This window comes from Panthera onca, chromosome B1 (genome assembly GCF_046562875.1).
Source record: "Panthera onca isolate mPanOnc1 chromosome B1, mPanOnc1 haplotype 2, whole genome shotgun sequence".
Lineage (NCBI taxonomy): Eukaryota > Metazoa > Chordata > Mammalia > Carnivora > Felidae > Panthera > Panthera onca.
Window position 1 is genome coordinate 170566228 of NC_138342.1, and position 14684 is coordinate 170580911.

At 47.9% G+C, this 14684-nt stretch overlaps 1 protein-coding gene across 1 annotated transcript; it reads right to left on the reverse strand.

Annotated features, from left to right (window-relative positions):
- Window positions 1-268: 268 nt before the first annotated feature.
- Window positions 269-10311, reverse strand: STC1 (stanniocalcin 1). Its single transcript, XM_060653240.3, has 4 exons — window positions 9908-10311; window positions 7765-7907; window positions 6849-7060; window positions 269-683 (listed from the first exon to the last, which is right to left on the reverse strand). Exons 1-4 carry the CDS (start codon window positions 10023-10025, stop codon window positions 413-415), a joined length of 744 nt encoding a protein of 247 aa, XP_060509223.1. The 5' UTR covers window positions 10026-10311; the 3' UTR covers window positions 269-412.
- Window positions 10312-14684: the final 4373 nt, after the last annotated feature.

Consider the following 14684-nt stretch of genomic DNA (forward strand, 5'->3'; position numbering starts at 1 on the left):
TGCATTTAAGTTAAGTTGCTTCTCATCAGCTAACTCTACTGGGGTAACCATCCTAAAAGGCGTCCACATCTTCCAATTACAAGGACTGGGCCTTACGCGAATGCTCTGTGTTTGAGAGTAGTTTGAGGGGACCCGGGAGAAGACATGGTAGAGGGAAGTGATCAAAAGGGTACTCTCTCCTGCCAAGAGGCAGAAAGATCACACGTATTCTGTCTGTGGGAACGCTGCCATCGCAGAATGTTGGGATATTGATTACAGAAGCCTAGTTTCATGCAGTTTTCTGTCAGGGGAATAGAAAATAGGAACTACTTAAAAAAAAAAAAATCAAACCAGGCACAGTACACTCAAAGTTGGTGCGCGAACACCTTTAAAATGATACTAGTTGGGCGAGGTTGGGAACACCTCTCCCGGCTTATGCACTCTCTTGTGAGGTGCGTTTGATGTGGGAGGGAGAGGCCACCTCACCTCGGAGGTTCCTGAGGAGGACTTTCAGCTTCTGTGGCTCGCTCGTGCGCCTCCTGTTGAAGTCAGCTCGCGGGTATGTTTGGGCACAGTGATCTGTCTGCAGGATGTGAAAGAGGCTGGCCATGTTGGGCCCAATTTTCTCCATCAGGCTGTCTCTGATGGTGCTGACTGTGTCTTCGTCACATTCCAGGAGGCTTCGGACAAGTCTGTTATAGTATCTGCAAGGCAGATATAGAGGCAACAGTCAGTCAGCGAGAGCCAGGCAAGACCCGGTCTTTCATCCGGGCTGCAGCCAACGCCATCCGCTGTGGCCAGACCGTGCGTGCAAACACAAATGGTTGACAGCTGGCGGCCATGTCTGCAAATCTTAACAACGTAGACACGCATAGCTAGATGGGCTCACAAAGACCGTTCAGTGGCTACGTCATCATCTCACAGAGAAGGAACAAACGTGGGAGGAGCTAAAGCGACTCGTCTGAGGTCGTACAATGGGTTAGTGGTAGTAACAAGACTTAGTCCAACGTAAGGAGGTGCGCCCAGCCCCTGCCACTTACATGAAGAGTCACTGGCACAGGAACGGGCAGGTATTTTGATGCCTCTTTGCAATTTTCCTTTAGTTTCGTGGTGTGTGTGCAGGTGCACGTGCACCTGAGCGCATACTCAGACTTCGCTTCTATTTTCAAAGGAGGCCCCTGCCTTGGAGTGTCTCACGCGTTTTACTCCCCAACCTAATTTCCCCATCACACGCTCAGCTCGCCTTGCTAGAGGCCATCGGCTGCTCTCATTCTCAGTCTTCCTTCAGAGGCGCATTGCGGTCAGAAGGCCGAATGCCAGGCAATGAGGACACTTACATGGAAACATTGGTGGTCCTTGACGTTTTCCGCTGCAATAACTCCCCCCGAGTCTTCTCCTACTGCTCTAGCTTTTGCGGGCCTCTTCTTTTTTTTGGACATTTTACAGATCCCTGCTTAGCATCCCACGGGGCAGCAGTGCATGGTCTAGGGATGGTTCTGTTTCCCCTACTAAGCAGTGAACTTATTGAAGGCAGGATTCGTGGCTTTATTTTTGGTAACCCTCATGTGCCGGGGTCCCGGGGCCACACTGCCTGCTTCCTGTCAATTTGTTAATTTATTTCGTGGTCACTGAGGAAAAGGGGAGTTTTAGACATAATAGTTCTTTCCAATAAGTCATGGTTCCAGGAAGAAAAATTAGAGGTAGGTGTGGTTAAGTTCAAACAAACAAAAAAAATCCTTTGGGTTTGGTATAAATCACCTTCATTTTAGATGCAAGTTGTTTAGGTATACCAAACCCTGAAGCTAAGTGTTATGGCTCAGGAACAAGCTGTCTAATATTTACAGCGTATGAATTACTTGTCCTGTTCATTGGGAAGACAGTTCAGGTAATTTTCCAATGCGAGGTGGGACGTGTTTGCTCCACTTGGAGGTGGCACTTGTCAAAACCCATTAGCTCTCTGTGCACTAACAAGAGACTGTCCCGATGACAGTGACCTCCAGTATTTATGTGGGGAGACTCTTTCCTCAGAGGAGCCTGCGGGTCACTGGGGCCACAAGATCTTCCATGAAAAGAAACCTGTTTATTTTTAACTCACCTCGCAGAGCACAGGATCAAACATCCTTCCAGAATAACTTAACCCCCCAGAGAGGTCCTTTCAAGGATGTACGGTAAACAGAGTGGAACACGGGTAATGAAGCAGAGCGGTCACCCTTCCGTGGGCGAGCAGATGAAGCTGGGGGCCGAACGAAAGAGAAATCCTGCTGCCTGGGTCTCAGACACAGTCCTGGCTCTACCCCTCCCACGAGGGAGGATTATATCCAGCTGTTGTTAAAATTGGGATTCTCTGGCACAGAAACACATTTTCCAGCCCTTCGGAATTATAAAGCACATGAGTCAAAGCAGATCTCACTTGGATGGGGAGAAAGATGGTTTTGGAAAAACTGAGAATAAACTACTTTGCACCAACAGCTTCAGATACCTACGCACCCACATAGATCCCCAGGCACCCCTTTACTCTTGGGCTCTGCAAGGACATGGGTCCCCGTGATCTCTGGGTCCATTTCACAGGGCGATTAGATCTTAGAGAATAAGGTTTCTGACCTCTCACCCTCCTGGCCCCCAATCAGGACTTTGTAACTTAAAGCAAACCCTTTCACTTCTAGAAAGAACTGTTCACAACAGATGACCCCCCCCCCCCCACCCGCCCTCACTGCCTCTGCCAAATGAGCTACAGAAGAAGGCCTTTCCTTAGACTGACATTGAAGGCTCTTGCCCGGATGACGAAGTCTCACCCCAGTAAGGAAACCAAGCTTCTGTCATTAGCCTCGCCTCTTTAAGGCCAGATGTGCCTCTTGCGTTCCACTTCGTTAAAGCACTTACTCTCCCTCTTTGAGGGTGCCTACCTTTCGCTACTTTCACTGCTCACCAAGATAAGACACCTGTTTTTGGTGTTTCTGGATGAGGACCTCACCAGCCTGACCACCCTAGTGACACCCTCCAAATCTACCCTTAGCTTCTCTTGTGGAGCTTTGTTAACGCAACAAGGGCAGGCTAAGAGGGCTCCCTGTAAAATGTCCATGGCTCCATTACCGCTCCTCCAAGTCTGGAAAACGTGTCAACCTGTCAGGCTGCCTTGAGGCCAACATCATTTGCCAGAGTGAGCCACAGTTTAGGCCCGTGGCTCTCCATTAAGGGCTAGAATACACAGGAATGGCACTGACCTCTGGGATTGTGTGGATGAATGAGACAGACCCTTCCCATCTAGAAGTCACTAAGTGAGATTATTTAAAAGATCGTGTCTCCAGCACAAGTTGAATTAGCGATTGCCACGTATTTGTCGCGCACCATCGTGTACCCATGGTTTATGTTACTATAGCTGTTGGTAAGATGTGCCTTCTCTTTGAGGAGATAACTTACCAAATTTAATTGTTGATCACCATGGGGCACATTCATTCATTTCTCCTTGGTAGTCTATTTTTTTCCTCTTTTTATTCTACTTGGATTGTGGAGATTTCCTACAAGTTTTACTGGTTGCCATTTTTGAAGCAGAAATCAAATAGCTTGGCTCAAGGCCACATGCATTCTAGGCCCTACTCGGTCAATTCACTAGCTGTGTGACTTTCAGCCGGTCACTTCCCTCTCTGGGCCTCTGTGTTTTCAATCAGTAAAATGAGGTGTTTATAGTCTATGCCCATCTCCAGCTATGACATTCTATGTTTCTAGGGATTTGATACATAATTTCCTTCTTAATTGAACAAGGATGGTGCAGGTCTGCTTTAGGTTCATCCTCTGCAGGAGGGTTAGAACTATTTCAGAAGGGTCCTTTCTTCACCTTTATAGGGGTTGGCAGGATGTGCCGCAGGGACTTGATGGGCTAAGTGTTCTGATCACCCAGCCTGGAAGGACCTTCTAAAGCATGTTTCTTTCCTCCCACTTTGAAAATTCCATCCCTGACCTTTTTTTTTTTTTTTTTTTTCTTCGTAAAGAATAACATCAGATATTCTCCATAGCTACTGTTTCAGCCATGCTTTACCCAAATACACACATACTGCCTAGGAACGTTCTGTGTGAGGGTTTATAAATAGTCCTTTGTTTCCCTTGATCAATATTATTCTTCTGTTTCCTGTTCCCTATCCATGCCCTAGAGAGCTGGAAGCTTTGTCAGTTTTCCCACCCTGGATCTGGATTGGTCTGATTTCTTCCCAAGCCTCACGCCTCCCAGCTTGCCTGATCAATTTTGCCTGCGTCCCTCATGGCTAAGAGAGCAGTTTGAGAATTCAGCCAGGGGGACAGCCAACTCTCCTTTGTCTTCCGAGCGCATTTCTCCCGTGGAAAACGTCCCTGTTCTGGCTCCTGGTCCAGTCACAGGCTTTTGGATTCTCCCAGGCCCAAATCTCATGCTAGATAAGTCACAGGAAGGTGGAATGAACCTGTAACTACTTCCCTTTGCAATTCGGTGCCAACTGGCACAACTTAATGTGTCTCTGTGGTGGGACAGAGGCTGGGAAAGCAGGATGTTTCAGGAGAGTGAGGAGCTTAAATAGAGCAAACCAAGCCCAGCATGGAACCGGAAATCTCTACAGTTCGGAGCAGGAATAATATTAACCAGTTGAAGTGAAATAATGGGAGAAAGGGCTGCATGAAGATTCTGGTCTTCAAGAGATGGCCACTTTCCCCCACTGTCCGAATAAGCGTGATTTCCCGAGATGAAAAAGGGACATGACCAGGCTCCTGTGGCCATCTGATAAAGTGGTGTAAAAGAAAGCCCATTGAAAGCAATAGTGGCCTGATTAAAAACTCCTATTCCGAGTCGCTTCTTAGATATTTAAGATCACCAGTCCAGAGTCTATATCATCCTTTCTATACGACCTCTCCCTTTATAAATGGAAGATATGACCTCAGTTGAAATTGAGAGGTTCGCATTGCCTCAAAGTTGGTCGCATGCCATATTGTAAGTCACAAATTGTCACAGGATCCTTGACGATCTAGACTTACAATGATGGCTTTGCCAACATACCCCTGCCCCCGCCAGCTGCCCCACAAACACATACTTTGTCCTTAGCCCCTGTCTACTAAAAATTCTTTTCTTTTCTTTTTTTTTTTTTTTTCTTTTGTGGTGAAGGGAGACTCCAACAATTAGCCAGCGATTTTATTTTATTTTTTCCTTCTTCTCTTCAGATGTCACAAGAATCTTTTTGGGAGAATTTTAAGACCAAGATCAATATAAAGAGATAGGCCATCTGAGATAAATGTGGGATTTGATTTTCTTGTTCTGAGGAAATCAGCTAGGACCCAAGGACACGGTCGCTTCTCAGTACCGAACAAATGATTTTATAAGTTGACATGAGGTTCTGGAGAGCCTTTACCGTGTGCTTCGGTGTGAATCAGAAATTTTACAGAGTTTTAATGTCAGGGGCCTTTAGCGGTTCCCTAAGGAAGACCTACCTTTCCCGTCTTCTACTTGCATACATGTGTGTGACTAAATCACTGGTAAGCCCCTCGAGGAGCAGGCTGTTGGTGCTATCTGAAGAAGGGACAGAACCTGGCTAGGAGATTAAGCAGGGAGGCTGGTGTTAGCTCTCCGGTGGTCTGGGCAATAGGTAATAGGACTGATCTTTGTCAGTGTGTGCAGATTTGGCTGGGGAGTCAAAGGATCATAGTGCTTCAGGACTAGGCGGCAAGTTTCAGGCTGTGTGGCATCACAGTAGGGCTCAACGTGTCCCAGCCTCACTGTCCCTGCCATACCTCCATGCCAGCCCCACCGGCACCTCTCCTAACTTGATCGCAGATGGGGAAGCCCAGGTCTTGCTGGGCAACTTTGTAGGTCGTGGAATGAGGATGTCAGCCCTCTCGTGTCTTGGGTGTCCACTCCCGGCTGGTAAAGACAGTGAGTCGGCAACACCGAAAGGCCGGTGCTCAGATATGATTACTTCCGGGGTTTTGGGTCACGTTAGAATACTCAGATGAGAATATGAGCACTCGCCAGAAACATCGTTCCAGGAAATTCTGGACTAGAGAAAGAACTAACATGGGTCTGGGAGGGGGAATCATCTAGTCCAGCCATCTCACTTTTCACAAAGGAAATCTGAGTCCCCAACGAAGTGACCTGGCTTATTCTGGGCTAGCTACTGGAATATGTGCTTGGGCTTGGGACTGCTCAGAACACATGCGGATTTAAAAGTCTGCATTATGCTCTCTGTCTCTCAAAAACAAATAAACATTAAAAAATTTTTTTGAAAAAAGGGCGCCTGGGTGGCTCAGTCAGTGAAGCGTCTGACTTCAGCTCAGGTCATGATCTCGTGGTTTGTGAGTTCGAACCCCACATCAGGCTCTGTGCTGACAGCTCAGAGCCCGGAGCCGGCTTCGGATTCTGTGCCTCCCTCTCTCTGCCCCTGCCCTGCTCGTGCTCTGTCTCTCTCTGTCTCTCAAAAATAAATAAACATTAAAATTTTTTTTTAAAAGTCTGCATTATGACATTTGACCGGGGTTTTTATAATGGCCAACTGTACCGTGCATAGTCATAATTTCAGCCAAATGTGATATCTCAAAAGCTTGTGTCCATAAACTTCACAATGCCCTTCAGGCTTATTGTGAGAAACTGACAATGAAAATGCACTCAGGGATGCCACAGATGGAGCTTTCTATTAGCTGCATGGAAAGACTTTTCCTATAACAGTGAGGAAAAAAAAAAATCCAGGCTGCTTAAGCTGTCACAACCAATCACAAACATATTTTCCCTGCAAAAGCTGGGAAGGCTGCAAGCTAAAATAAGATCATGACTGTGGCAATTAACCCCCTTCTGTGTCTGGCTCTGCCACCGCCCTGCCCCCCCTCCCTCCCCAGTGCAAAAAAGCGGACTCATTCTGTACCTGTTGGAGAAGTGATTGGGGAGCTGGACCACCTCGGTGATGGCTTCGGGGTTCCGCTTGGCGACGCTGCACACATTCAGCTTGCTGTAGCACTCCTCTTGCACCTCAGCAATCATCCTCTGGAAAGTGGAGCATCTCCGAATGGCGAGGAAGACCTTGGAGGTGACCCCATTGGCGATGCACTTTAAGCTCTCTTTGACAAATGCTTTTCCCTGCCAGGCAAGGGGTAGGAGGAGAAGCTTTAGCTCGAGCTGCCCAGAGAGGACGGGGCATACAATATGTGGAACTTAAGGGGGCTTGCCTTGGCGCGGTCCCCTGGCCGTCTGTATGTCTTCGCATGCCGCGACCAGGATTAAAAAAAAAAAAATGTCCCTACTCTCATAGACTACCTTCAGAATTGAGCTCCGTAGAAATAATGAGACAGGAGAAAGAAAGAGACAGACCCACAATCAGCCACCCTGCAGCTTGAACGTAGCCATGATGCGGTTTTGTCTTGGGATCGAGACTTTGATAACTCAACTCACAAGCCAGTATGCTGGGTCCTACAGTGAGAACTTCTTTGTTGGAAGAACATTTTTATTTCCTCTTGAAGAGGCGAGGATTTTCTGCTCATCACCCCTCCCTTATAAGATAACCTGTGTCAGCGTGTGACAATCGTGCATTAGAGGGTGGGGAGCGTCTCGTACAGAACCGGCTTCCTGGCCGAAAGTGTGTGTGTGTGTGTGTGTGTGCATGTGTGTGCACACGTGCACACGCACACGCGGGAGTGTGCGTGCACACGCTGGAGCTGGGGATTTCAGTTGAGGAGGCTGAGAAGCACAGCTGCTTCCCTACAAGACTAGCTCCTAAGAACAATAGTCTAGCACACTGTTAACGACAAGCAGCCAGTGGAAGGCAGGGGTCAAGGTCTGCTTACCTGAGTGTCAAATTTAGCAGCGCTGTACAAGAAGGATTTACAGATGTCGTACATCCCATCTGTATCACAGGTGGAGTTCTCCAGGCAGGCAAAAGCCCCGCAGCCAACCTGCAGAGCACTGTTGAGGCAGCGAACCACTTCAGCTGAAAGAGACAAATCCATCCAATCTGGGTCAAACAGTGAGGGTGATTCGGAAGGGTCGAGGGGGCGCCATTCAAGGACAAGGGGTCAGAAGAACTTCTCTTCGGACGTCTGTGAGGGGGCCAGTAGCTAGACCCGTTCAGAGGGGGTGGGGTCGGGGGCAGGCCAGGCAGATCCCTCCTGCGCGTGGAAGGAGAGGGCAGGAGCTTTCCCTGTTGGTCTCACCATCACATACAATTTGGGTGGCCGGAGGAGTAAGGTGAGAGTCTGTGGAATGCACAGTGCTTGAAACAGCTCTCCAGCATCAGAGGGTATCACTTAGAGCCCGAAAGCCCGGGAAGGCAGGAGGCAATGGCTGGTGGTCAGGTTTAGGAAGTAGAAGGGCCAGGGAGTCCATCTGGCTTCTGAAAAACGCACTCCGGAGTAATAAGAATGGAATTTTAGTCTAAATGGCAGAGGACCATTTGCCAAGGAGTGCGCTTGGAGACCCTTCCAATTTAGGGCTGCTAACTTACCTTCATATTGGCAGAAAGGAATCTGGTCTGTTCATGTTTCACCCCAGCCCCCACCATAGGACAGTGCTTAGAGGTATGCATAATCTCTCTCATATTAAAAGCCATTTCTCCTTCTTTTTTTTTTTTTTTAAAAGAAACACAGGTGTGGAATAACAAGGCCAAGGCACCCCTTGTGCAAGACTGGAAGAAAACCGCAAAGAACTTGCATGAGGCTTTCTACATTCTGGATAAGATCTCCCATAAAAGTAATTTCTCTCCTACAGAAAGGGGGGGGGGTGTTCTGGCAAGCAGCTCGGCAAGAAATGATCTGCAGCCTTCATACCATAGGATTCTCCTCTGAGATCAAAAGCCTGGTTCGGTTAGGCTTCCCCTCCCCCTCCCACCACCCGCAGCCTCTGGGATGTTACAAGTCATTTCCCTAATTATATATTTCCACGGGTTCAAATTATAACTTTGCTTTAAGCAGTTTTAATATGCATTAGGGTTGCTATTGTTTTAGGCAAGCTCGAATTGTGAATCACTGCATTTCTATAGCAACTAAGTACAAAAGGAAGTGAAGCAAAGCCCTCCTCTGGGAAGGGACCTGTGCTCTTCGGAGAGGAGCGTTGTCTGCAGCATTTGGACACCTGCGATCCCATCTTTGCTGACAGTCAGGGGAGTGGGGGCAGTAATGTCAGAGGGGCAAGCTGGACAAGTGAAGTCAAAAGGCAGAGGTGTTAATACCGGCTTCCTAAGGACTCTTTTCCTTCAGAGACCAAGATAATACACAATTAACTGCTCTGGGAGTCAGCAGAGAGCGAGACCTTCCCCTTGAAGAAACAGCTGCTACATTTCACAAATACTCTTTTTCAAGGGGGCCCTCTGGCCATGGGCTGCACTGCACGGGCAGCTGAATGAAGCGCGAGAAAGCCGGGAGGAAGAGAAGGAGCAGTGTCAGGGGTGGGATGTGTAGGGTTTTCTCTGCATCTGCCCGGGATTTGTCAGCCTTGAGGGCTATGGTTCGGTAAATCTGTCTGCAGAGGGAGCTTTCTGTGTGTTCTCTGAAGGGGCAGGGAAGTCCAGTTATGGGGACTTAAGGGTGAAGAAAGGGGGACAGCATCAGACAAACCGTGTCTCACCTTAAGATCGGCTTCAGCTTCTGGAAAGTATAGAGAGCGCTTTGAAGCATGCCAACATTCAGGCCTTTCCCCCGCCCCCTCCCCCCCTCCCCCAAGAGGGTACGTGCCAGATTTCAGGCAATCAGGCTAGTAGGCTTATGCAATGAAATACCCTCAGCAGAGCGCCCGGCTTCTTCGTTAGTTGCATGCAATTTATTAAACAAAGGAGCTCCACTTCCTAAGGCTATTGGATTACACTGGCAGTTTATTGCCATCAGGCATGAAGCACATTTATTATCAAGATCAGCCGTCACAGACACAGTTGCAAAAGCGAGAGGCAAATGAGGACAGCTCTTTGGGGGAGAAACCGGTCCTGGGTTTGCCGCTTACCTGAGTTCTGAGCTGCCACCCGGGATTTCCTGGGGCTCACAGAATCATTCTGCTCCGCCTCATGGGTTGCAGAAGCACTGATCACCAGCACCAGAAGCACTGCTGAGTTTTGGAGCATTCTCTGAGAAGTTTCCGCTAAGTTGTTGGGTTTTTTTTTTTCCTCCCCCCCTTTCCTCTTTCCCTCTCCCGGCTTGCGTGAAGATGTGGATCTGGATACACTGAAAGCCTAGGTGAGGATTTGATGAGGATTTTTTGTTGCTGCTGATGCTGTTCCTGCTGACGCTTTTGCTGCTGCTGTGGCTGCTGCTGCTGCTGCTGTTGTTGCTGTTGTTGGCTGCTGCTGCTGCTGCTACTGCTGCTGCTGCTGCTGCTGCAGTGGCTGCTTCTTGCACCTCTGGCTTTTGCAAACTGGGGGCCCAAGAGCTGCACCCAGGGATTTTATAGCCGTTCTTATCGGTCCTTAGGATCAGGGACCAATCAGGTCCTTCAACTGGTCTGGCTAGCCAATCGGAGGGCACTCTCATTGGGCTGGAGCTGTTTGACTTCTTAGAAATATTTTCCAGCAAATTAAAAGTACCTGCTGCCAATGTTTTACGTGTGTGTGTGTGTGTGTGTGTGTGTGTGTGTGTGTGTGTGACGGTGTGTGCATGGATGTGTGAAAAGCTATTTTCATGGCGTTAAGGGATGACTGTGTATTGATCGAACTGAGGGAAAATCATGAAAATCTCAACAAGGTGCTTTTGGAAATACATTTTTTTCCCCAAATGATCTACAGGGGGTGGGGAATGGGCAGCATCAGCAGGATGTGGAGTGTGGTCTCTTTGGATTCGAACTGAACCTCATTACAGCTGTTTCAGTCCGATTTTACTGCATACTGTCTACGTTGTAAGCTACATGCACGGCACTGTCCCCATCTTGTTGGCACATACATATTCACAGGTCTGTGATGCACTTTGGTTGCACGTGGGCATCCTGAGTTCTCACTCACATATATGAACCCCTGAGGAGGGACGCATCTGAGTGGAAGGGCCCTGACGGACTGGGATAGGACAGCTCTGAGTGGTGGCCTCCGTTCTTCTACTGATTAGCTCTGTGACCTTGGTCAAGTCCTTTTACCTTGTTCTGCCTCTGTTTTCCAATCTGTGAAATGCCAACATCGAAGTCTAGCATCACTTCCATCTCTAAAAACTATGATTCTCCAGTTACACAAATTTACCTTGATTCCATCTTCTTAGTCACCAGCAAGATTGCACGCCCAGGAGTGTTAGTTACCGCAGGTATACACATGCACACCTCCACACACTAAACTCAGCAGGGAGACATCGTGAATGCCTGGAAATTAACAAACTTGTGTTTTCAAGCCAGGGGACTTCATAATCACGTTGAAACAATAAGCTGGCCGAAGCAAGATGAAACCTGCTAGGTAAACCAGTTCATTTCTTGGGGGCGGGGAGAGAGTAAGGGGGCAGGCAAGACTGGGAAGGGGTAGGAAAAGAGCAGAATGTGTAGGAGAGAGGGCTGCTAAGCTCTAGACTTAATGGGGAAATTACAGTGGCATCACAAATCATGCCTGGTATAGAAGCTCATATTTTCTTTTTTTTTTTTTTTTTTTTTTTTAATTTTTTTTTTTTTTCAACGTTTTTTATTTATTTTTGGGACAGAGAGAGACAGAGCATGAACGCGGGAGGGGCAGAGAGAGAGAGGGAGACACAGAATCGGAAACAGGCCCCAGGCTCCGAGCCATCAGCCCAGAGCCTGACGCGGGGCTCGAACTCACGGACCGCGAGATCGTGACCTGGCTGAAGTCGGACGCTTAACCGACTGCGCCACCCAGGCGCCCCGAGAAGCTCATATTTTCTTATAAGTAGGCAGCACTGAGGCATGTCCTTAACTTGTGAAGGAGGCTGATGATCCAGGAGAGGACTTATCAGGGTAAAAAAAAAAAAAAGTGGGCATTACATTAAGGGCTGGGGTGCAGTGAAGGGATTAAGCAAGACAACCTTCAGACATTTTCAGGATGTAAATGCAAAAGGGCCATTGGAGATTCATGCAGGCAGGAACAAGATGATCTTGCAAAGGCAGTGGTTTCAGTTTAAATCCTAACACCTTCAAAGGTGGAAGAAACAACTCCAACTCCCCTAACCACAAACCAAGTCTCCGCTCTGTGTGTGTGAGGGGAGTGGGCTTGCTGAGTGGCTACGGCCCCGCCCTCCCTTGCAAAAAGGGTTTTTGGGGAAGGACCAACTTTGCTAGAAAAAAGGATAGAGGAAATAAAGGAAAACGGAAATTTCTAAAGGAAAGAAAGGGAATTTTCACATTTTCACTAAATAATAAGTACATTTCCATTTAGGTTGAGTGACAGTGTTGGTATTTCTCAAGTACCTCCTGGGCTGCGTGCTGGGGGCTGAGATACAGAAGAAGATACAGGAGAAGGAAAAGTCAGGATTCTTGTTGTCGAGCTTGCAGTCAAGTTGGGGAGATGGTCAACCTCAGTCGTGTTTCCTAAAGGGTCAGGATGTGAGGACCTTGTGTGGTAAGAGAAGGGCGTGGTCAACGCTGGGTGGCGATGTGGGGAAGGCTTCATGAAGGGGTCTTCAAGGAAGGGTCAGTGTGGGAAAGCTGTAAACTGCTGTTTTTGTTTTTTACAAATTTAGGAAAAAGCTATGATTATTTCATTTTTCAAAGTGTTCGTATCTGGAAAGCTCAGAAATTGTTTTCACTGCTTTAGGCAGGAGTGGTCGATGTATGGTAATGAAATATAATGGTTCAGTGTTCTCTCCTAGAGGGAGAACAAGAGAACAGATGCATGCATCTTTTCCCCGAGGATCTTGCTTTCTGTTCCTCAGCATTCTCCACCTCCTTAGCCATTTCTCTTCGTTAAAGGCAGCGCTGTTTGTTTCTCTCGCTGCACTTTCCCCTTGTTGGCTACTGGCTTTGTAGGGTGTAGAGTGATGATTTCTCCCATCTATATTCTTTTTCCCATTATCTGGTGCGGCCACCAGAACAGAATGTCCTACAAGTGTCTGGATGTGTTTTGTGATTCCTCTGATGTTGATTTATTGTTCCTTCTTATTTCACTCATTGATTATCACGTGCCTGGAGGTTCATTGCCGGCTGTGTGAAGTGTTTCACAAGGACAGATAAGCTATCCTCTGAAGAAATCCAACAGCAGCCCGCCGCACTGGTGCGAATGTAACCGGGGCGGGGGGCCGGGCGGGGGGGGGGGGGCATCAGGTCATTCCCATCTCTGACATTCTTGAATGTCAAAGGAGGGAACTGGAGTCTAAGTGGAAACGCCCAAGGTAAAGTCTCTTTCCAAAAGTTGTGAAGTTGACACTGGGCCTTTCTACTTAGATTTCAGTTCAAGGATATCTGAGGGTCCACAGTCATCGTGTTCTCGTCTTGGATTTGGATATAGCAGTGATGTAAGAGTCTGGAGGTGTAAGAGTCTGGAACTCTGGAGGTGATGTCTGGTTCTTTTGTAACTTCTCCGGGGTGGTAGGAGACAATAGGGGGAGTCTGAATAGCAGATTTCAGAGCTCGGATTTTGTCCTGCAAGCAACAGGGAGTCAGCAAGCCTTCTTGAGTAGGAATTGTTAAAGAATGTGTTGAAGTTAGTGTTTGGGGAAGATCTTTTGATCATACTTACGACGATTGGAAGGGAGAAACGAATGGAGGTTATAAGACCAGTTAGTAATATGTTCGTGTTGATAAGGCCCTGGACAGTGATGGTAGCAGTAGGAAAGGACAAGCTATTTTAAATAAAATGGAAATTATCAATTATTCCACGAACTTCTCTTGGGGGGAAAAAAACCTGTCTCCTACTTTAATGGTAATGGGGGGGCAATATACATCAGGGTGTTTCCTTCCCCTTTCACTGGTTATGATGTTTATAGTTGACAAGATATATGGAGCACGTCTGTTGGTCAGGCACTTTCTGGCTTCTGTTAAAGCAGTAGGCTTACCTAACAGTGGACTTGACTATATTTCCAGTAGATGAGACATCTTCCCCAGCCTGGCCTTTGTGAGCTGGAGGCGCCCCAGGTGCAGTGGGGGGAGGAGAGCGGACGCTTTGCCATTGCCCCTGAGCAGGGAAAGTGCAAAGAGGTGGGTGGGAGAATCTGCCAACACCTAAAGCTGGGTGATGATGCCCTGGCTGTGCCCGTGCAAGGCTGGCGTGAGTTCAGTGAGAAGATTAAGCCAAAAATCTCTGGAGCTTTGCTGGATTTGGCTAGCTTAAAGCTAAGTGGTGAATGGCTAATGGTGAATTGGTGAGAGGAACCCGGGAGCATGGTTTCTTGATAAATCTTTCTTTTGTTGTTAACAGAGTGCTAGACCCATCAAGGCGGGTCTGCCATAGTGACCAAGGTTGGGGCATCATTGTTATTCTGCTTTGGGAATTCTGGGCCTGACTGTATGGTTGGAATGTTGAGTCATGCCTTCCGAACCTTAAGGAAAAGAAGGAGAAGGAAAAGGAAGACAAAGCAGCAAGGTGTGTGTGAGAGTTTGTAGGTTTGCATCCAATTAACATTTACTGGGTGCCTGTCTACTCTCTGCCAGGCATTTCTGCAGATGCTTCTTATCTGTGAGAAATGAACCACTATCCTCTCTTCCCAGAGGAAGAGCCCAAGACCCAGAGAGAAGAATGGCTTAGCCCCTGGTCATAGAGTGGAAGATGGAGCTGGTCTCCTGAGATTTGGTTATTATAGAGGCAGCCCTGGGTACTTCAGTTGTGCGAGCCCCGCATTGGAGGAGGGGGTATGCAGGCTTAGAGCAC

What these genes read in the sequence shown, in the direction of transcription:
- STC1 (XM_060653240.3), bottom strand. Translation starts at nt 10,025, where the DNA reads ATGCTCCAAAACTCAGCAGTGCTTCTGGTGCTGGTGATCAGTGCTTCT. An exon ending in CTGCTAAATTTGACACTCAG is followed by an intron (nt 7,061 to 7,764) that starts GTAAGCAGACCT and finishes CTTGCCTGGCAG; the next exon opens with GGAAAAGCATTTGTCAAAGA. An exon ending in CCCAATCACTTCTCCAACAG is followed by an intron (nt 684 to 6,848) that starts GTACAGAATGAG and finishes TCTGCCTTGCAG; the next exon opens with ATACTATAACAGACTTGTCC.